This window comes from Balaenoptera borealis (genome assembly GCF_965194805.1).
Source record: "Balaenoptera borealis genome assembly, chromosome: 2".
In the NCBI taxonomy this organism is placed as follows: Eukaryota; Metazoa; Chordata; class Mammalia; order Artiodactyla; family Balaenopteridae; genus Balaenoptera; species Balaenoptera borealis.
In genome coordinates, this window is record NC_138867.1 from 44273530 (window position 1) to 44297237 (window position 23708).

The 23708-nt window shown below is 38.6% G+C and overlaps 2 protein-coding genes across 5 annotated transcripts in view; one reads left to right on the forward strand and one right to left on the reverse strand.

The window, feature by feature from the left end:
- Nucleotides 1-17146, reverse strand: part of CDC20B (cell division cycle 20B) — a 62038-nt gene extending 44892 nt beyond the window's left edge. For both annotated transcript variants that reach the window (XM_082382373.1, XM_082382372.1), the window contains exons 1-2: nt 16859-17146; nt 16514-16576 (exon numbers count right to left, since the gene is read on the reverse strand). In XM_082382373.1, coding sequence (XP_082238499.1) covers nt 16514-16576; nt 16859-16921 — 126 coding nt within the window. In that variant the 5' untranslated portion in view covers nt 16922-17146. The remainder of the gene's footprint in view (nt 1-16513; nt 16577-16858) is intronic.
- GPX8 (glutathione peroxidase 8 (putative)) lies at nt 4360-10299 on the forward strand. 3 transcript variants are annotated; one of them, XM_082382522.1, is made up of 3 exons: nt 5577-5815; nt 6415-6676; nt 9691-10299. In XM_082382522.1, exons 1-3 carry the CDS (start codon nt 5612-5614, stop codon nt 9852-9854), a joined length of 630 nt encoding a protein of 209 aa, XP_082238648.1. In that variant the 5' UTR covers nt 5577-5611; the 3' UTR covers nt 9855-10299. The 3 variants fall into 3 exon arrangements, with proteins under 3 accessions (XP_082238650.1, XP_082238648.1, XP_082238649.1); XM_082382523.1 differs by having other exon boundaries at nt 5577-5662; XM_082382524.1 differs by lacking the exon at nt 6415-6676 and having other exon boundaries at nt 4360-5815.
- Nucleotides 17147-23708: the final 6562 nt, after the last annotated feature.

Sequence of the window (23708 nt, forward strand, 5' to 3'; positions counted from 1 at the left end):
GGACATTTCGAAATCAGGGTCTAAATATTATTTAAAATTGATCGTGAAGACCAAAATATTTACCGTCTCATTTTTTAACTTCCAATGCCCCCTCATCCTAGGGAGCAATACAACCCAAGCAAAAACAATCAAGGTCAGACATCCTTTATTCTGCATTGCCAACACCTGCCACTGGGGGCTCCAGAGTGTCTTTAGCATCTACCCCTTCCTTTCTATCTCCCTCATCAAGGTTGCCTTCGTTAAGACACTATCACCTCTCAGCTTGACTTGTTGCTCTGCAGGCTCTGACCCCTTCCACATAACTTCAGTACACGTGGCCAAGGTTTTGGTTGTTGTTCTCCATTCCCTCCCTTCTTCAGACCCTTACAGTGATTTCTTATAAAACTAAATGTTGGGACTTCCTTGGAGGTCCAGTGGTTAAGACTTCACCTTCCAGTGCAGGGGGTGCGGGTTCCATCCCTGGTGGGGGAGCTAAGATCCCACATGCCTCGCAGCCAAAAAAACCAAAATATAAAACAGAAGCAGTATTGTAACAAATTCAATAAAGACTTTTAAAAAACAATGTACCACATTAAAAAAAAATCTTTTAAAAAAAATCTAAATATCTAGTGATGAATAAAACCCCTTCACCAGAGTACTACAGCAATCTCACATATCACATTTTCTTCTAAGTAAACATATTTTGTCTATTACAGAGAAATAGTTTAATGTCATTGAAATAATTTTGGTTATGAAGTTGAAAGTCCTAAACTCTAGTCTTGGTTGTCCCACTTACTAGTTCTGTGATCCTGGGTGAGTTATTAACTTCATATTTCAAAGAATTGTTACATAATGTCTGTAAAGAGCTTTATACTACACTTGATCCCCTGTAATATAAATATATGCATATTTATAAATTAAATATTAAAAATAGCTTTCTACAAACATGTTATTTATTTAGAATCATGGGTAGTACAAAGCTCTTACCAACATGTCATTTCTTTAGCACTTGGTTATTTGCTGCCTTATAATTGTTCCCTTGTTTCATGTGTGTTTTGTCTCCAAACTTGATTTCATACTTGTGTGAGGCTGCTTCCATCACTTACACTTTATTGTATCTTCTGCAGTGCCTTAGTTGGTTGACTGAGTCCACTGCTTTATCCCATTTTTGACCCAGTAGCTTCCCTTAACCTTGACCTTCAACCCCATCAATGTCTTCCCCTCCTTTAGGAAGCCTTTCTAGATCTTCTGAAAGAGCACTGGTGGGTTTTCTAACATATGATCCCCTAAGCAGAGAAATTTGCAATGTGGATTTATTTATAATCTGAGGATGGTCTTAGTATAGACCATGTAAGCAATGATGACGGTCCCCAGAAAGCTGAGAGATGATGAAATCAAATATATACAGAGAAAGACTCTAGCAAGGTCCAAAATCTATCTGTGGTCACCACTGTCTAGGGTGGGTGTTCTCCAAACCACTGTCTTAAATGTTTGGTTACTGGGCCTGTATGGATATTTAGATATCATAGATATATATATACACATATGTTTATATTTATATCTCATGACCCTAAGCCTTAAGAATCATAAAATTAACAAACTGGCTCTGATCTGATTTTGTCCTTGACAAGAGACTTACTTAAGCTTTCCAAGTAGTTTTCATATAGAGTGAATTTTCTGGTCAAACGAACAGGAAACATCAGGTCTGCACAATTGTTTTATTTCTGGTTGTAAAAACTGGCATGCTGGCTTATACAGCAATCTCTTGTAAGTTCATACAGCATAAGATTGGCCTTCTCAAGTCCTTTCAGCTCTGGATCACTCAATGGGAGATTCTTAGAAAACAATGGACTAGAAGCTAGCATAACGATTTTATCAAAATAATATCACCCTATGGAGTCCTGCCTGGGAGATGGTCCGTCAACATCCCTTCCAGAGTTATCCCTCTGTCTCCTCCCTCAAAGCACAGTTATAATGGAATGAGTTTACATGGTTCAAATTACAACAGCTTCTATGAATTAACTTTTAAAGCTATTTGCTTAAACAGCCTGCGGAGTTAAAGTAGCTAGTGTAGACACAGAGACACGAAACACATCTACTGTGGAAGATAAAGGGAAACCAAAGAAGCTTGTTGCTCTGCAAACCAGAAAAAGATTGAGGTCTAAAGTTTCTCAGACTTAAATGTGCATTTGAGTCATGAGGGGATCTTGTAAAAATGCAGATTTTGATTCAGAAAAGGCTGGGATGGGGCCTGAAAGGCTGTGTTTCTAACAAGCACCCAGGTGATGGCAGTGCTGCAGACAAGGACCTGACTTGGAGGAGCAAGGGCAGAGAAGTTAAGCTACATAGCAGTGTTCGGAGATAATATAAACACAGGCACTTTGTCTCTTTCAGTAACTCAGCTAGAGAGCACCAAAGTAAAGTTATCACAGTTAAGAAGTGATATAATACATTTTGTAGTAGTATTTGTATTTTTAATTTTTACTAGAAATTATATTTACAAGAGAATAGTTTTCTTTCGTATCCATTCTTATCAGGTCCCAAGAGTGGGACTGAAGTGGTTTATGTTCTCTGACAGGTTTATGTGCTTAAGCTGTGGGCATTGCTCAGCTACCTCCAAACACATACCCCAGGAGCAGGGACCAGAGCAGGGCTGACAGCCTCCTTAGCATGTCCTCTAAAGCTCCAAATACCTAATGGTGATGGGAAGGGACTCTCACAGCTTCTCAGATCATTCTGTGCACTTTTCTAGCACTTTCTGGAAACTTACCACAACACCAACAGTCAGACCCTAGTGGAACAAAGTACCTTCATTCAAAACCTACTATGTGTCCTAGAACAAAAAATTTCACAATTTGTATGGAAACACAAAAGACCCCGAATAGCCAAAGCAATCTTGAGAATGAAAAATGGAGGTGGAGGAGTCAGGCTCCTGGACTTCAGACTATACTACAAAGATACAGTAATCAAGACAGTATGGTACTGGAACAAAAACAGAAATATAAATCAGTGGAACAGGATAGAAAGCCCAGAGATAAACTCACGCACATATGGTCACCTTATTTTTGATAAAGGAGGCAAGAATATACAATGGAGAACAGACAGCTTCTTCAATAAGTGGCGCTGGGAAAACTGGACAGCTACATGTAAAAGAATGAAATTAGAACACTCTCTGACACCATACACAAAAATAAACTCAAAATGGATTAAAGACCTAAATGTAAGGCCAGACACTATAAAACTCTTAGAGGAAAACATAGGCAGAACACTCCATGACATAAATCACAGCAAGATCGTTTTTGACCCACCTCCTAGAGAAATGGAAATAAAAATAAGCAAATGGGACCTAATGAAACTTAAAAGCTTTTGCACAGCAAAGGAAACCATGAACAAGACAAAAAGACAACCCTCAGAATGGGAGAAAATATTTGCAAATGAAGCAACTGACAAAGGATTAATCTCCAGAATATACAAGCAGCTCCTGCAGCTCAATATCAAAAAAATAACCCAATCCAAAAATGGGCAGAAGACCTAAATAGACATTTCTCCAGAAAAGATATACAGATTGCCAACAAACACATGAAAGGATGCTCAACATCACTAATCATTAGAGAACTGCAAATCAAAACTACAATGAGGTATCACCTCACACCAGTCAGAATGGCCATCATCAAAAAATCTACAAACAATAAATGCTGGAGAGTGTGTGGAGAAAAGGGAACCCTCTTGGACTGTTGGTGGGAATGTAAATTGATACAGCCACTGTGGAGAACAGTATGGAGGTTCCTTAAAAAACTAAAAATAGAACTACCATATGACCCAGCAATCCCACTACTGAGCATATACCCTAAGAAAACCATAATTCAAAAAGAGTCATGTACCACAATGTTCATTGCAGCTCTATTTACAATAGCCAGGACATGGAAGCAACCTAAGTGTCCATCGACAGATGAATGGATAAAGATGTGGCACATATATACAATGGAATATTACTCAGCCATAAAAAGAAACAAAATTGAGTTATTTGTAGTGAGGTGGATGGACCTAGAGTCTGTCATACAGAGTGAAGTAAGTCAGAAAGAGAAAAACAAATACCATATGCTAACACATATATATGGAATCTTAAAAAAAAAAATGGTTATGAAGAACCTAGGGGCAGGACAGGAATAAAGATGCAGACTTACTAGAGAATGGACTTGAGGATATGGGGAGGGGGAAGGGTAAGCTGGGAAAAAGTGAGAGTGGCATGGACATATAAACACTACAAAATGTAAAATCGTTAGCTAGTGGAAAGCAGCCGCATAGCACAGGGAGATCAGCTCAGTGTTTTGTGACCACCTAGAGGGGTGGGATGGGGGGGTGGCAGGGAGATGCAAGAGGGAGGAGATATGGGGATATATGTATATGTATAGCTGATTCACTTTGTTATAAAGCAGAAACTAACGCGTCATTGTAAAGCAATTATACTCCAATAAAGATGTTAAAAAAAAAAACTTGCTGTGTGCCCTAAACAGGGCATTTTCTAAGGTGACTAAAGGAACCATGGATTTCAGGATATGCAGCCCTCAATTCCCTTTCCAAATCTGCCCCTAAAGTTTTCAACAAAGTTAGGCCTCCTGTAGAAAGTGACAGCCACAGAAAAAAATGAAGATAATAAGCAACTGGATGATGCACCCAAGTAGGATGGGGGATGGAGTGTTTTTGCCTTTAGTGTAGAAATACCTTATTTAATTATTAAAGTCCTGCTTTATTATACAGTTCAGTATTTTTCTATCTACAGTTTGCAGGCCATTGGTGAACCTTGAAATCATTTTCATGGTTCAGAACCAGGCTGTTTTAAAAATGCAATAGACCAGGGTGCAACGCAGTTCAAAGGGGAAGTATCATTTAACGAAACTTCTCAGTTACACCTGTCTATGTACTGAGCTATATTGTAAAGTGCATTTCTTTCTATGCATCATAATCAAAAATTTGAAAAATCACTGAACTATAGCTTGCTTTATGGTAGAGGAGCGTTTTTTTAGAGCCATCATTGTTTTTGATCTATTTATTTTTACTATATTCACCTGGCATTGCCTTAGCTAGATGAGGTCATAGCGAGTAGCCTTTTCAGAAATGTCACTGCCCTTTTCACTATAAAGTCCTTGAACTCATATAGCATGCTTAAGCCATATGCATTATACATACACATATAATGTGAAATTCCTATAGATCATGTGTCACACTAATAGACCAATTTAATTGACACTCTGAACTATTCCTGGGTATCATACACCCAATTCCCTACATCCAGTCACTTGCTGGGAGCACCTCACAGCTTTCAAGTTACAATGGCACCATCTTCTGGTGAAATATTTTCTTTGTTGGGCCGATATTAAAGAGCTACCAAAAATGTCCTGATATTTCAAGCAAAAATTGCAACTGACATCATATATACATTGATATTCTTTAGAGCTTTTTACTTCATTCAGGAGTTGCACTCCGTTCTCAATCTGAGAAAGGTCTTTCTATTCCTCAGCAGTGAGAGGAGCTAGTCTGTCCTTCCTGACTTTCCGTTACACTAAGCTGGTTTCAAGTTTCAGCTCCTCCTTGAATTCCAGCCTGCTGAGACTTCCCTCTAGAATCATCCAAAATGGAGCCTCTCACAGCCTACCCTTTGAGATGTTCAGGGCCCAAAGCAAAGGTATTTGCAGTTTTGCTGTCTATGGTTCTATGTACAGTAATGTTATTTCTTCTACAACTAAAATTCCTAAAACCTAAAATCAACAGCTTTTATACATTTGAAGTGAAAGATGCAAATGGAAGAACGGTTTCTCTGGAAAAGTTTAAAGGCAAAGTAAGTTGCATCTTCTGACTTTTATTTCTGTTGTTTGTCCGTGTTCTCTGCTTATTCTCTTAAGAGTCCATTTTTCACTGTTAAACGGTCATATTATAATTTAGTCTTCAAAATAATGTTATTAGTATATCACTTTAGCCATCAGAGCTCTCAGTTTATATACTTCTTATTGATAACTGATTATGTTAACTGTTTGCTTTAAGTGCTGGATTAATACTTTAAGTTGCTTAGGAAATTCTTAGAGTTAGTAATGTGAATATGGAGTATTCCACATAATGTGAATATGAAAGTATTAATTCCATAATCTAACAACATTGAAAAGCACTCTATCAATAATCATATTTTATCTTTTATTTAAAAAAAAAAAACTTTAGTTGAGTACATAGGGCTTTTTCAATGGTCGTGATTTTTCAGAGTTTTAACTCATGCATCCGCGTTATGATTTGCAGCAGAATTGGGTATATCTAAAAATATGAGATAACCATCTATCAAAGGTTGTATTCCTCCAAAATGGTTTAGGATTTTAACTACTTGCAAATATTTTTTTTAATCTTTTATTTGCTTCACTTTCCGTTTGGATTTTTTTCTTTTTCCGGGAGGTTGCACTAGTTGTAAACGTGGCTAGTGACTGCCAATTCACAGACAGAAATTACTTAGCACTGCAGGAACTGCACAAAGAGTTTGGACCATTCCACTTCAGCGTCTTGGCTTTTCCATGCAATCAGTTTGGAGAATCGGAGCCCCGCCCAAGCAAGGAAGTAGTATCTTTTGCAAGAAATAACTTCGGAGTAACATTCCCCATCTTCCACAAGATTAAGATTCTAGGACCTGAAGCAGAACCTGCATTTAGATTTCTTGTTGGTAAATATCTACCTTGCCTCACCAATTTAATGTTTTTAATTGCTTTTCATTTTTAAAACAAATATACCAGTACAATACATTCATTTGAAATGTTTTAGTGGGAAAGTTTTATAAAACTATCAAAGAGTTAGATTCTCATCCTTTGTGATTTTCTAGAAGTTATGCTTCCCTGAAATCAATGTTTTAACTTCTTGGATGGCAAAATAAATCTACTCCAATGTATTTTATTTTTATGATCATTTTCCTGAAGAATTTACTTTAAGTGGGGTCATGGCTATTTTCACAAAATATTTCAATTCTTATTTAACTAGCATGTGCTAATATCCCTCCCCAATACTAAAGCTATACATCCCACATCAATATTGCTGAGCATTATTAGTTGAACTTATTTTTGTGGTTAATTTTATGTTGCCTTACTTATCTAAGATATTATCCTCAAGGGTGAATAATATCTGTTTGCCAGGTGGTTTTTGGTAAAATTCAAAGCAATATATCTTGATTTTTTTTTGGAGGAGGGTAATGTTAGGCTATCTCTGTAATTAAGCTAGCTACAGAAACCTATTTAAAGATTTTCCAGCGTAAACATGCTGCAGTATAGTGACTAAAAGCTAAACTTTGGCCCCAGTCTGTGTTGAAATCCCTGCTCTTTTACTTTTGCTGGGTGGCTTCAGGCACATAATTTCCCTGTGCCTGTTTCCTCGTAAAATGACGTTATCTACCCCCTAAGATTGCCTGGAGGATTACGTGTGTTAATAATAAAAGTAAAGTACTTATTCACATACAGCTTACACTGTGGAGACACTATTCTAAAGGACATTCAGCTAATGTCCTCTCATCTAACTTTTATAGATGACAGCCTCAATCATTTTCACTGTGGGTAATTTGAGTTTTGCTAAAACCATGACCTCAGCCAGGCAATCAAGCTTTCAATGAAACAAACCAGCTAATGATGTTCTATAATATTTCATTTAAGTATGAAATCAGGATCGTCCAAAAACATTATATTCAGTTTCTAGGGAAAGTCAATATAATGCCTAACACCACGAATAGCAACTAGAGTGAGGTCTTCATTCCTTTTATTTCCAGGGTGCACAGGGGAAAAAAAGCCAGAGCATGTGCCCTGTAATCATCTCTCAATTATAGCAGCCAAATACTTGGGCACAGTAGCTCCTAGGTTCTTCCCGTTTGTCACTAAAAAAGCTTCTGAAACTCCACTCAAAACTCAAAAAGGTAACAGTGATTTAAGGTTTCACTAAAGTTAGATGAAGCTACAGAGACAAAGATTATGAGTTGACGGCCAAATGAAAATTAGATCTTTGAAAACTGGCCAAAATTGACAGTACCTGATCATGCACTCACAAACAAGATGGCTCTGTACAGGTGTACAGGTTGTTCACTAAACAGGGGTAAGGAGGCAAACGGGGGCTGAAACACAGGCGAGTGCAAGGTATGTGCCGAGGGACTGTCCCCACCTGGAAGGGTATCTTTTTCTAATTCACACGAATATGTTACACTGACTAGAGAGAGCCCTGCCCTGATGGGCATTATCTTTAAATACACATTTTCCATCATAGAAAATGGCTATTTTTCAAAGCGATTTTAAGAAGGCTTTAGTTAATAATATGATGTTCATACCAAGTCACTGATGTTTGAGCTAATCAGCAACACTATTAATAATGAAATAACCAGTGTAAATGCTTGGCACAGTACACAAAATAAAACACATAGAAGTAAATATTAGGCTACTTTTCATTCGTTATTTTTAACCTATGCTCCCGCATTTGTTCTTTCCCCAGCATAAAGCAAAGTGTCCCTCAATTTTAAAAACTCTAGGCAGTGTGTGCCTTCTACCTACCTCATCAGCAACGTTTTTGAAAGGATAGTTAACATTTGTTTTCTCCACTTCCCTGTTTCTGCTTCCTTCTTAGATCACTGTGTTTGGCCTCTCACTCCATAACTCTCCTGAGCCTGGTGGGTCTCGCTGCCTGTGACTTCTACTCTGGCCCCTTCTCTTCCTCCCTTGCAGGTTCCTCTTTTCCTCCACCCTTAACTCTACTGATCCTCAGGATTCTGCCACATCCACATGGGCTCTCCTTACTCTGTCCCCTTTCCCTGGGTGAGCTCTTGCTCTTAAGCTCCGAAGCCTCCTCTGATTGGGTGTCCCACATAACCTGAATCTCCTTGTGTACAAAAATGAATTTGTCATCTTCCTCCTAAAATTTGTTTGCTTTGCCATGTCCCCTATTTTAACAGCACCAGCTCTGCAAATAGGAAGGTCTACATATCAATCCAGGCTCTACCACTCACTAGCATGTGACTGTGAGTCCAGGCCTCCATTTTTCTCATCTGCAAAATGGGGATAATAATAATATCCAATGTTTACAGGGTTGCTGTAAAGATTAAAGGAGAGGATCCATTTAAAGCACTGAGCATACATTACTAGGCACATAATAATTATATTTTTTCTCATGTTAGTCAATAATAATGCACACAAATCCTGTATGATATAAATGGAAAAAAACTTCTACATTTCTTACCTAAATTAAGATGTATCAAAGGATATCTACAATTATTTAGAATTCCTTACTATATAATATGCAACAATATTAAAAACATATATATATTTACTACAAAAAGTAATCCATACATTCCTATTACCAAAGACATTTAGAACATCACTTTATCTTAAAAAAAATGTTAAGAAACTGAAAGTTTTCAGCTAGTGACAGGGTAAATTTTTTGTGGTGGAGATCAACAAATCTAAAATAAACTAATTTATTTCATTTCTTGATTCTAGGTCAGTAGAATCATCAGTGAAGTCACCAAGTATATAGAAATCTGGTTACACAAACTTTGAGTTGTTTTGTTTGGGTGTTTTGCTTTTTGTTTAGTTTGGTTTTTGAAATGATGACAATCCTAGAACTTGATTCTAAAGTTGTAATTTATGCAGATACTGACAAAAATGAAAATCTTGACAAAGAATTTACTCATGAAAATATATTCTGATATTTTAGATTCGTCAAAGAAGGAACCAAGATGGAATTTCTGGAAGTATCTGGTCAACCCTGAAGGTCAAGTTGTGAAATCTTGGAGGCCAGAGGAACCCATTGAAATCATCAGGCCTGAGATAGCAGCTCTGATTAGACAAATGATCATAAAAAAGAAAGAGGATCTATGAAAATGCCATTGAATCATTCTAAGGCAATAGTCAGAATACAGAAATGTCTCCGTGAGGGTTTGATCCCATTTTAAATACTCTGACAATTAAATGTGGCACTGAAGGATGACTTTCCTTTTACGTTATCTTGTCAGTGACTGGTAATGAATGTCCCCACGATAGAGATGTTACCTAAAGCAAAAATGAAGAGTAGCCAAAGACTCTAAATGAAATATATTAAATACTTCATCTGACCACACTAAATAATTCAGAATACAGTCACCAATGTGCTTCAATATCCTATTCTCTGACTTGACATTTTCTAGTGTCGTTCTTGATGGAAATGACAACACACTAGACCACTGTTTGAATTTAAGACACTGTGTGACATTTCCAGAGTAACTAATTATAAATGATTATTTTTATGTAATAAAAAGCAAAATAAACATTGAAAATGTGAAATACAGATTCTAATCCTTATGTATTTTTATTTGTTTCAGGTACAGGATTTGGGGTTTTTTGGGTTTTTTTTTTTAAGTACAGGATCATGGTATGTTTTACTACACCTGGCCAAATAGTCACTTATAAATGACATTATCACAACATTTGAAAAAGCCTTCATCTTTCTCAATATTTTTTTCTAGAAGCAACTCAAATTCCATAATTAGAATATTAACATTTGAGTCAGTCTGTATTTTTGAGTGAAAATCCCAAGTGTAAGAAAAAAGCCATGAGTATATGATCATTCAGCTTGATTCCCCTTCAGGTTAATTTTGATAAATTCCTTACAGGTTAATTCCTTACAGGTTTTGGTTAATTCTTTACAGGTTAATTCCTTACAGGTTCCTTACAGGTTAATTTTGGTTGCTAATCTAGTCAGACTAGATTAGCCATTTGAAAAGAATTCAATGCTGCATCATTCTCATGGCTGTAATAAGAAGAATCAACTGCAAACAGTCAAAACTCTTAATGAAGGAAAGGGAGTGATTGCAACTACATGAGTCTTAGAAACATCAGCAATCACTGAGCCTTTTGATAGAGTCACAACATACCTTTTCTCCCAAAGTCCTGATCTTTACGTTTTGTCAGGCTTCTAATTATTGGCTAAAAAAGCAACCTGCCAAGTTGATGAAGGTTAATTATTGCCCCATGAAATATATATTCATTTCATAAAGGAATTAAACAGGAATACTGGAGCCAAAAAAAAAATGTGAAAAAACAGTCATGTAGAATTTGGCTAAGAAGGAAGACCCAATCTAAATAATTGTGAATTGGCTCTCCAATTCTGACCTGATGAGTGAAAGTGAAGATTCTTTTTTATGGTGAAATCAGTAGTGCCACCTCAGTAAATAATTCTGCAAAAGTGTTTAAAGGTCTTAAAAAAATCAAATATATTTCCCGGAATACCTTCTACTTCAACATATATGTCCAACCCCCAGCTCTGAATGTATTTAGTAAGCTCTCTGATGGGGGTGGAGGTGTGGTTCCCCTCAGGTCAAGAGGATGTGCAGAGGCACCTCAAGAATAGCAGTCAATATGGTTAAAATAGTATGTTTTATATTATGTGACTTTTACCCCAATAAAAAAGACATTAAAAAAAAAAAAGAATGGTGGTCACTGTGTGAGCAAAGCCCGCTTCTACCTCTCACCAGCAGCAGGGCCTTGGGCCAAGCTCGACTACTTTTCAGTTTCCTCACCTATAAATTGGGGGTGGGGTCAAAGTGAACAAAAAGCCCCTTCCAAGTTCCCAAGGTCTTTCAAGTGATCAGGAATCAGTACTAACCTGGATTGTTGTTGAAGAAATGGAAGCCACCTCATTAGTCTATCTGCCTTTTGCAAGCTTGCCCCCGAAAGCCTGTTAGCAATTTGAATTCTGGGCCTCTAAGCAAAATTTTACTTAGGATAATCCCTCCAAGTGTTGCTTCTGGAACACTCTTGCTGTTTACCCCCGCTTACAACTTCCATGAGTTCATATCAGTGCTCCGGGACGGCAGGGGTGTTTATGTGCTCACAATCGGGGTGTGAGCAGAAGTGTATCTGCCAGCACCACAGAGGTTACGTAGACACCCCACTGCCAGACAGAGGGCAATGCGCTGGGGGACGACCAGGACTGTCCCAGAGAACGCAGCTGGGATGTCCATCCTGCCCCAAATCACTAGTTCTCTCCAAAGCCATAAAAAGTGGGTTTTTCACTTATGTATCTCCAAACTTGGTTGCCTTATTCAACCTATAATCTCTACTAGGTTAGGCTTGATTCTCTCCTCTTGCCCCTCTGAGTATGCAGGGAAGGCAGGTAGGGATTTGAAAGTGTGTCATACAGGTGTCCATTCAGGGTTCTGTAACAACCAGGCTATGTGTGAGGAAAGGGAGGAGAGCCATTTGCTGATGTGCTGCCACCCAGACCTCAACGAATTCTCATATGAATACCGTCAGGCAAACACACAGAGGAAAAAAATGCATTTTTCTTGAACTGAGCACAATACCTTCTCTATCTCAGCATCAAAAAGTCTGGGACATAAACTGCTACGAGCTGCCTGAACTGAGAAGTATAACAAAAATAGTAGGCATCCCATAAAAGAGTATTCAGCAGTTGTCCTCCTGACAAAGGAAAGGGACAAAGTCAAATGCTTTTAACTGTGGTTAATAATTCATTGACGCAGTTTGTTTTGGTTTGTTTAATTTGGGAAGTGGAGAGGAGTACTTCCTAGTAACTCCTAATCATCATCTTATGGCAGAGGTAAAAATACAGAGTGTTGCAGAGTGGAATAAATATGAATTTGCCTGAAATATTCCCTAAAAATTGTACTTCATTTTTGAAATTGCGTACTAATTATAGCATACCTATAGTATGTATATATGTACATATACATAATTCTTAATAACTATAGTATATATAGCATATATACAGTGATGACTGGTAAATGTTTAACAACCAAATCTCTGGAGGAGGAGTCCCAATTTGCAGCATTTGCAATTTCCATGGTGTGAATGCTCCCACATGGTCAATTTTAATCTACTAATGGTTTGATAACTGGCTTGTAAAATTTCTGAAAATTTAACAATCAATTCTCACAGACCAGGATAAGCTGGCTCCAGCACAACAAAATTTTTAAAATCAGACTTATGGTAATAAGGATCTCCAGAGAGAAAAATCTAAAGCAAAAACATATCACATATACTCTTTATTTTTATTACAAATATATTATTTTGACAGGTTATATATAAATGTGGATGTATATGCAGTTATACTGAATTATGAAAAGCTGCTAACATTATAACTGTATAATCGCACTATAATCTAACAATGTAACTGGATTGCCTGCAGGTAATTTCAAGTAGGAAAACACTCCAGTAAAAATTAAGAAAAAAAAAAAAATATATATATATATATATAGACAAAGTCTAAGAAGGAAAACAAAAACTATTTCTCTACATTTATTTTCTTTAAACATATTAACTGTTTCAAGACTGCCCGATATGAGCGGGAAGGTCTTGGGTGATCCCTGTACAAAATCATGTGTATTCCTGCTAACGTGTTCCTTTGAAAGAAAAATGTCATGTTTGGGTGCAGCTAATATGGGGACGCTCTGTATTTATTCCTCAGCTTGACTTCATCTTCCCCAGGGAATAATAAAATCCTAATAACTGTTACACCAAGTAACTAACACATCACACTTCTTCCCACTCTTCTTGTTCCCTCCTCCCTCTGAACCCTTAAGGCCACACCTTGCCGAGGGAAGCATCCTCTTTTGGGGGCAGAGGCTGGTGGGGGAGGGAGAACCATTTTCCAGAGGGTGTGATGGGAAGCAATTACATCCCCAGCACCAGTGAACAGCAGTGGCTGCCCCCAGAGAAGATACTTCCAACCAGCTTTGCCTCCCTCCTCCTCTTTTTTTCAACCCACTTCTGTCTTCTCTTCCTCTGACATCCCAAGTGTGGATCCCTCTCTTTCCTTCTCACTCTTACGAAAACAATTTCTTTTTGAATTTAAACATTCAATCGCCTCCTTACCCATTGATCTCCTTATTTATCTTTACTACACTCCATCCTTTCTCTCCTTTCTCATCATCTCAATAATAGGAACTGAACTATGTATTCTGTTTATTGAGTATAAATGTTGGCATTTTACGTCTTGCGCTGTAAAAAAATTTTTTTAAAGTAAAACACAAAGGACAAGCCTTCTAAATTTAGTAGGCTTTATTTTTATCAACAGATCAGTGATTTTCTATAGAAAATAACATGTTGAAATTTAACCTTAAAAAAAACAAGATGAAAACAATATTTACATTAAAGGAATACTTAAACACAAAGATGCTGAAAATGGAATGATACTAGGCAACAACAAAAAGAGGATGAGATTTGAAAGTAGCAAAATGCATAAGAATCAAATTATAGGTATCTCTTTAACCCATGGTTCTAGAAATGTTTACATTTAAATAAGGTAGGAATTTAATTTTACCCATAACTTATAATCCAATGCAGTAGAGAATGTGATACATTTCTCACTTCTCATTTAGGGTGTTAATAATTGACCAGACCACCAAAGTCAGTTCCATGAACTTGCTGCAAATGTTTATACAACCACAGTGTGTCTGGGACCCAGCACACACCTGACACGGCTCCATGAGTCAAAATGGCCTCCAAGGGAATGAGAAAATATTTTAAATTATATTGTGCGGTCAGTTCTCCCCCTTCACAAACTAAATATCATGCTCTCTTCCAAACACTGTATGAGTCTGTGATTTTACAGAAAATGAAGATTCAAGGCAAATCTTCCAAATAATTCAGCCCCATCCCCTAACCCCCAAAATCCCCAATTCTGTTGATATTCAAGTGAAAATGTTTTAGTTGACTGACTCATCTGGAAAGTTACTTCAACTCCCCCTTTAGCTGTACACACACATGGTAATTGAGACCTATTCTAATGTCAAATTAAGAAACTAATCATCCAGAAAGAATTCTAAAGACTTAGTTGAAAATTTGAGGAAACATTTTAGGTTTGCCATTCCAAATTGTCATTATATTCTAAATTTTATATTTAAAATTAATATATAATTTCACAAATACTTTAATACTGTCTACAAGTATTAGAGACTCCAGAATATTACCTGAAATCTTTAAAATAATTAATTGGAGTAGTTTCTTCATCATTATAAAGCTGTTTGTTGTATTATAACTGAAAAGTAGTAATAAGCATCATGGTAAAGAGTGACCCGGTTCATGGCAAAAAGTACACATACACACAAACATACACACATATTACTTACAGATTTAATTATACTCTGATGTTCATTGTACATGCAATAAGATAGCAGTTGCATGTTAGCTGATGCCATTCACATATTCAACCAGCTAACAATACACTGCCAACCCATCACACACAGGTAAACATTGTACTTCGTTAACAAGAAGAATTTATCCAGAAGCAAGTGGCAGGGTAGTTGTGGCTGCTGAATTGACCCAAAGCAGCCAGCTAACAATACACTGCCTACCTGATTCAGGTCACCGCTGCTTTTCATGGCCCATAAAGTCACTGAGGCTAAATTTGTAACATGAAACAGTGGCAGAACTTTCATCTTAATAGTCACATTAAAGAAAACTTACAGGCAAAATCTGTTCCTCCAAAAATACTATAAGAAATAAAACCAATATTTTCTTTAATCTATTCAAAAACTTAAAAAGAAAACTTTCAAAATACTTCCACTTAGCTTTTACAAATTAAAGGCTCGGATACTGCTATACAAGTGAATTAACAAAGTTATACATAACTGTAGCTTTTCCCATTACTTCTATTTACTGACGAAAAGACCAGTTGTCTGTATCAGGGAGTCAAATATCTAGGAGTCATGGTGATACAAAAGGTAGGCAAGACAAATCTTCAGCTTTGTTTGGGAAAAATAAATATTAAAGTATTTAGGGAATTTTAGGAGTCAAATGTCATTTGTTTTCTCTGGCTAAAAAGGCTATTAGTCATTGCATTCTGAAAGTTATGTGTTCAACTTATTGTGTCACCAATTAAATACAGAAAAATTTAAAGAAGGTCTAGAAAAAAATCTATAAAACTGGTGATGGATTTGAAACTAAAATCTGTAAGTAAAGACTAAAAGAATGTGAACTGTTTAGCAAGGTGAATCATGATAATGATTTACACTGATTACAAGAGAAGCTAAAGGCCTTTGGGTTGGGACTTTCAAGGTGAAAAAGTACTACATGGGATCAACTGTTAAGTCATTAACCTAAGGGCCGGTGGATTATGCCACTTCTCCTCTTGACCACAAGATAGCACCATTTCCGTTTCTTTGGGGGGCAAGCTTATGAACGCAACAGAGGGGAGCGCAACTAGCAACTGTTAAAATGAAATTATAACAGCCAGCTAAAGATGCACTGCCTACCTGACACATCCAAGCGTCATCTTTTGCTGTAGAGGCAAAAACTAGAACGTAACATTCAGATTAAAATGATTACCATTATTTGTCAGTCAGAGATCTTCAGTTTCTTACAAAAAGGTTTTAATATATAGACTCTTTAATATACAGACTGTAGTTAGTGATAGTGTGAGTTTTTTTTAATTTTTCATATTTTCAGACCAATTCATACTTCCAGCAAATATCTTTAGCAAGAATTAGTTTGTTCGAGGTCATATTCAAGACAGAGAACTGGAGTAAGCACTGGACACTCACCTTGGGAGAATCTTGACCTCTCTTCTGTTTCATGTCTTTGGCGAGCACCCGCATGACCTCCTCCTTTGAAAATACAGACAACATATATGAATAGAAACTGTTTAGGAAAAACATAATATTAGGCGTGGAATGTTTCTAGATCCTTACTTAGTCAAACTACATTCACTTTTTTTTGGAAAGAAAACAGGCACCTCCAGAATATAACTAAATTACACAACTCAAAATTAAAATCAGGATTTAGAGTTTTGAACTACCTCTTGGTCCTAAACAGGTATTAGAAACGGTGCCTTCGACAAGAAGTCCCTTTAGGGAGTTGGGGCGAGGAAACAAAAGGGCGTTACTCACCCATAGGATCTCTTCTTCGGTCCGGACCCTCCTCCGGGCGGTGCGCTCAAGTTTCCACTCCATCTCTGGAGGAGTTTGCCCTACCTGGCTGGAGTGTAGCCTCTCCTCGAACGCTTTTGGGTTTGCCCCCCAGTTCAAAGCCAGTCTTGACGCTTAATCGTCAAACCTCTGGAGTCTTGTCCCGCAGGACGATCATACTTCACCCCTAACCTCCCATTTTTCCCCGCTCCTCCCGCCGCTCCCAGCGGGCTTTCCCCAGGGTACGGTTTAAAAAGCCGGCGGGGCGGCAGCCAGAGCGGGAATCCCCCTCTCCGGCTTCTCATTGGCCGGCGCTGCGGTGACGTCAGAGCCCGGGAGGGATTCCCCCTGCGCGCGCCTGGGTCCTCTCTCTCTCTCTCTCTTTCTCTCCCTTGGCCGGCGGCCGCGCCCCGCAGCCTCCAGCTCTTTGTCCGCAGAGGCGCGCGCAGGAGCGCCAAGCTTTGCCGCGAGCGGTGGCGGGCCTGAGCCGGGCCAGGAGCGGAGGGCTGGACAGCTGCAGGAGGCAAGGCGGTTGGCGGGCGAAGAAGCGGGTTCTGGGAATTCACGTTCTTTCCATTTTAGAAACAAAAATGTTCTGTAATAACGAACCCTGCTCCCTTTTCCTCGGCCCCCACTTCTCATTCTCCAGCCCCACCATCCTGCCTCTGCCTCTGAGGGATCGGAGGGGTGCATAACTCTCCGGCCTCCTCTCCTTTGACGCTAATCACCCTTTGCTTAAAGCTACTGAGTCTAGGCGTGTTCCCCCAACGTGTCATCAGCTCTTCCTCCATCTTCAAACGGACAAGAAAACGTGGCAAGATTTCTATGCTAATGAGAAGGGGAGGGGGAATCATTGACATATTTATTCAAGAAATTCTTCTTTGCTCTAACCATTTGGCAGTGGTCAGGTTCTCACACTTCAGCTTCTGAGCTTTCTCCCCTAACAATGGTTAGTGAAAGTTGGCGAAACGGCCAGTGACGGGGAGGACCTGATAGGGAGTGAAGACCCAGCAAGAAAGCTGAGCAGACTGGGGGCTAAGTGATAAAGGAGAGGATGATATTGGGGGTTGAGGGAGGGGTTTGAGGGAAATGACAAGGAGCCAGATGGGCTGTGCACACCTGAGCTGCCAGGAGAGGAGAGCTGTGCCGTATGGCACGAGGGGAAACTGGGAAACCTCTGACAGTCTGGCAGCCTGCTTTTCCCCCTCATTACCTCCTCCCTCCTCTTCCCCCCCCCCCAACTGACATTGGATTGCTTTCCCTCTAATGCAACATGTAGGTTTGTGCATTCGGGGAGGGGAGAAGGGTTAATAGATATCAAGTAGTCAAAAGGGTCAGTGATTTTTAAAATCTAAACTCATTTCTCCTGCTTTTCTTCATACTGAAATAAAAATAGCATCAAGGCTAAGATCCAATCTTAGACCAGTTTTCCATTTACAGTGATAAAGGGTTAGAGGAAACGCTGCACAGGGTAACTTAATCTTCAAATGAGATTTATCAAAATGCTTGCTAGTCAAATAACCTTCGGATTAAAAGATCTCTAAGTTTCACCCACAAGAATTCCACTTTCCTTGCAGTGCATTCAAAGGATACTCATTCCAACTTCCAGTAAATACTTTCAGCAAACATTGAGGCTAAGTGAAATATCGTTGGATAAGAGTCAGAAGTATTGTTGATTTAAAGGATTAGTTTTCAATACCAACTAAAAATAGCAATACATTGAAATAAAACTTAAAACTTCTAATCTTAGTTCTATTTAAAATACCATTTTATGTTCACCCATTTATAAGAATGGGTACAAACATGGGAGTAATAAAAACTAATTCAATTAATGAGCTTGTAAATTCATGTAAATTGGGATTTCAGATCCCATGTTCCTTACAAGTACTAAGAATAGTGAATTATTCATTTAGAATTCAGTTATCTATAAGTAATACATTCAATAATTCCATTTTAGCCACTAATTCCATGGCATATCACACAGCCTCCAAATGCCTTTTCCCCCCTAGTGTAAAGTAGAAAAATATTAGTCAAAATCTTCCTTTTAAAAGTTATTGTGCATTTAAATATTCAGACTGAAATTTAACACCAGAATAATGTCAACAGAAAAATCACCATTTGGCAAACACCACCTACTGTCTCAGTCAGGAACCATGAATGCTAAAACTGGTGTGCATATGATGAGGATGTTTGCCTCCTATGATTAAATACAAAAAGAAAAATTACAGCTTTTCATTGGACAAACCTGGCAGACACCACCTTAACAAAGTAATCAATTAAGGTCACCATTAATGACACATGGATATCATGTGCCTCTTGATATAATGTACTGGGAAGGGTACAATATTACCTCTGTGATATTTTTGCCAAAAAAAAATTATAACTTGAATAATGAGAAAATACTAAACAAACCCAAACTGAAGGACATCCCCAAAATAATTGGCCAGTAGTACTCTTCAAAAGGGTCAGTCATGAAGAAAGACTGAGAAACTGTCACAGATCAGAAGAAACTAAGTAGACATGACAACTGAATGCATTATGAGATCCTGGATTGAAACCTAGACCAGAAAAAAAAAGGACATTTGTTGAATAATTGTAGAAATGTGAATAATACCTGTAGATTAGTTAATAGAGTAATAGTAATGCTAATTTCCTGTATATAATCATTTATTATGCTTAAGTGTTAACATTTAGGGAAGTTGGGTGAAGGATACAATGGGATTCTTTGTACCATTTTCGTAACTTTTTCTAAGTCAAGTTAGTTCAAAATGAAAACTTAAAATAAAAAAATTAACATCATGTGGTCATACAAATAGAAAAACTATGGTACACCTGTTTAGGAGAAAATAGATATATTCTATAAACATTTTATCTTAATTTGTATCAAATATGTTTTAGGAGTAATGGCTAGTTCAAATGTTCAGGTGCCTGTGAGTAATTACCTGTTTTCAAAACGTTTCCTCTTTGAGAGTGGGTTTGGGAGGTAGATTTGTAATAATGAGAAAGGCTGTGAGGACTCCTCAGCAAGGGCAAAGGCCACTTGGAAAGACTTGGAATAAGAAGGTGAGGGGGAAACAGGTAGAGTAGTGAGGCAGAGAGAAGGGCGAGTGGGAAGAAGCTTTTCCTGACTCATCTCTTGCCGGTGCTCTGAGTCTGAGCAGGTCCCTACCTATGGGAAGCAAAAGGATAGCCAAGCTTCCCAAATGCAGATTTTTTTTTCAATTACATGATCACATTTTCATGCTATAATGTTAAATAGCTCAGAAATGTACAACGTACAAAGTAAGCTCCCTCCATCCGCTCTCCCAAGCTACTCCTTTCCCCAGAGCATCGTCAGACCTTTTCCAGGGCATTTACATACGTACACATAGATCATTTGGCGCTGTGAATCTTTCTACATAAGTGGGATCTTACTATACGTATCGGTTTTGCAACTTGCTTTTTCTACTTCACTGATTTCAATTGCTTTCCAGAAATGCAAACCGGAGAGCTCCTCATCCCCAACTCCAACGGTCGGTTGTCGCGTCCCTCGGGCCGCTGCTCCTCCCGCCGGGCTGGAGGCTGGTCCCGCGTCCCGGCCCGACCTCCCCCGGGCGCCCCACCTGCCCTGCGCCAGCCAGCCCGGCTCGCGCCACCAGCTCCCGCGCGCCAGCCCGACCCTCCCTGCGCGCTCCTTACTGGACAAAAGGGACGGTTGGGGTTCGCTCCAACGGTCCCCGGGGCACGTGCCCCGCCAGGTGGTGGGTGGGGAAAGCGCCACGCTGACGGGCATGTATCCAGCTCCAGCCTGCGTGGGACAGGAGGGGACGCTGGATGAAGGGGGACTTCCCTCACTGCGGAGGGGCGAGGGGAAAGGAAGGGAAGGAGACCGTCGTGTCCTGGACTAATAAACTCTCTGCGCGTGACTGCTCCCCAGAATATATAGCTCAAAATAGCGCTGGGGAAGGAATCAGTGAATCCCTTATAATTCAGACTATGAGTAGGACTCTAAAAACGTAAACTGAGAAGGTTTCAGCAACGTAAAAAAGCCTCAGTCAGAAGAGCAGTCAATAAAGTACGTCACCTCTGGTTACATGACTTATTATTTTTCAATTATAAGTAGTTTGTGTATACGCATATTGTCCCGTTACTGAATGATTTCTAAGTAGTCTGTCCTTTAAAATGTCTTTCTCCAATACAAAATAATATATGGTGAACCAAATAACTTATGATGTATTGCAGTGAAACTCTCACCACCGTCACCAAAAAGTTCAAGAACTGAGCAGAAGTTCAAGATATGAGAAAGTCTGGGTAGCTTTGTAAGTAACTCAATAATAACTAGAAAATAAAACTTTCTATTTTAGGTGGTTGTCCTGATACTTTCTAATTACCTTCTTACCTTATGAAGTACTTCTAAAGTTTTCAATAAGTAGATTTAGAAAGCATTAGAGATTAGGTTAATTGTACTAAATGTATATATTAATTTAGAGATAATTACATATTATAACATAATTTCTTCCCATCCGAGAACATGGGATGACTTTTCTTTTGTGCAGATCTCATTCTGTCTCTCAATAAATGTGCTCTCACTTTGTTCAAAAAAATAAATAAAATAAAGTAAAATGTCTTTCTCCATCCATACCCCAACTAATGAAGATGGAGAGTAAAGTCTGCCCAGCTGAAAGCACGAAAATCATTATATCACTTCACCTCCAACCACTTCAAGCATTTTCCCCTTCTCTTTTTCTCTGTGGTATAACTCTTGCATAGGGTACTAAGTTACTTCCCCACGATTTTAAGGAATGTAAGGAAGCTATCAAACTGAAATGAGTACAAATCTGTATAAAACAACTGATGAAGTCGGGCTTATGAACATGGTATCCTCCTCAAAGAAAAGAGGGCTCATAAATGCTCTAGACCTGATCATCCTTTTACTAGCTATCCTACCAGCACTTCAAATACAACATAATCCAAAACAGAATTGAGAATCTTCCCCTATTTCCCAGTCTCCCCAAATCACCTGTTCCTCTGCATGCACCTTGTTCCCAGTATCACTTACCTTCCTTGTGCAGCAAAGTCAAAGCCAGCCTTAACTCTCTCTTTCCCATGTGCCCAAATTCAACTGTCAAAGACAGTCATTTTCACCTCTGTAGTATTGATTACATCTGTCCTCTTCTTGAATGATTACAAGAACCTAACTGATAATTCAACCTCCAGTCTATTCTCCTCTAGTCCATTCATTTAACGTGTTTATTTGCACCCAGCAAGTGTCATGCACTAGGCAAAGTAGTGGAGATCCAGTGACAAAACTATAGAAGGCAATAAACACTATCTTGCGCTGATCATATTTCTTCCCTGCCCCAAATCCATGAAAGGATCTTTCTTACACATAGAATTAAGTTCTAAACTTTCTAGCTCACATACAAGTCCTCTATTATTTTAACCTCTCTCTACCTTTCTTGCATCATGTCCCACAATCCCACCAGCATCTCCGGTCCCCCACAATGTAGGTAATGCCCATCACTCTCCTGCCTTCTGGCCTTTGCTGAGGCTGCCTCACCTTTGGGTTCTTTTTCCCTAACTTCTCCTGGCAATCTTACCCATGAAATTTCAGTTCCCATTTCCAAAAAGCCTTCTCAGATCTTCCTAGTTGGAATTTTTTGCACTTCCTTAAATTCCCAGAACATATCTTTTGTACTGTTTGTCTACTTAGTTCCAGCTTTTGTGTGTATGTGTTCTCCACTATGTCGTAACTCCAAGAATACAAGGATCTTGTCTTTTTCATCTTCGTGTCCTCTTCAGAGAATGGCTAACTGTCTTGTATATAGTAAGCTTTGTACATCATTGTACAATACAATAAATGTTTGTTGAATTGATTTGTAGATGAGATTAGTACCTTTCCTAAATCATGGAACTAGGATTACAGAGTCACAAAAGAAAACCTTAATATGGCTATGCTTAGAATGTAATAAACTCAAGAAATTTGTGAGTTAAAAGGTGTAGTGGAAAGCAAAGGTGATTGGATAAGGTAGACCTAGGTCTTCCTAGGCCTGCCACTTGCTAATTGTGTGACAGGTATTGAAAATGATATTTTGCCCCTTTAAGTCTCAGGTTCCTCATCTGCAAAATGTGATAATTATTTTCTACTGTACATATTTATGATGAAATTAAGATAACTCATAGAAAGCCCCTAAAATAATAAATTTTTCTTTTGAGATAAAGTAATGGTACTTAGATGTCTAACTTTAAAAAGTATTTGGATAATAAGTACGTCTCTAGGGCTTCCCTGGTGGCGCAGTGGTTGAGAGTCTGCCTGCTAATGCAGGGGACACGGGTTCGAGCCCTGGTCTGGGAAGATCCCACATGCCGCGGAGCTACTGGGCCCGTGAGTCACAGCTACTGAGCCTGCGCGTCTGGAACCTGTGCTCCGCAACAAGAGAGGCCGCAATAGTGAGAGGCCCGCGCACCGCGATGAAGAGTGGCCCCCGCTTGCCGCAACTAGAGAAAGCCCTCGCACAGAAACGAAGACTCAACACAGCCAAAAATAAATATTAAAATAAATAAATAAATAAAAGATTACTATTAAAAAAATAAATTAAAAAATAAAGTGAGTTTTATAAATAAATAAATAAATAAATAAATACGTCTCTATAAAGCACTTGTCCAGAGAACACAATCCTTGGGCCCAGATCCTATACATAGTAGATTCTCTTTTTTTTTTTTTTTAATACTCAGTTATTTACTTTTTTTTTTTTTTTTTTTTTTGGCTGTGTTGGGTCTTCGTTTCTGTGCGAGGGCTTTCTCTAGTTGCGGCAAGCGGGGGCCACTCTTCATCACGGTGCACGGGCCTCTC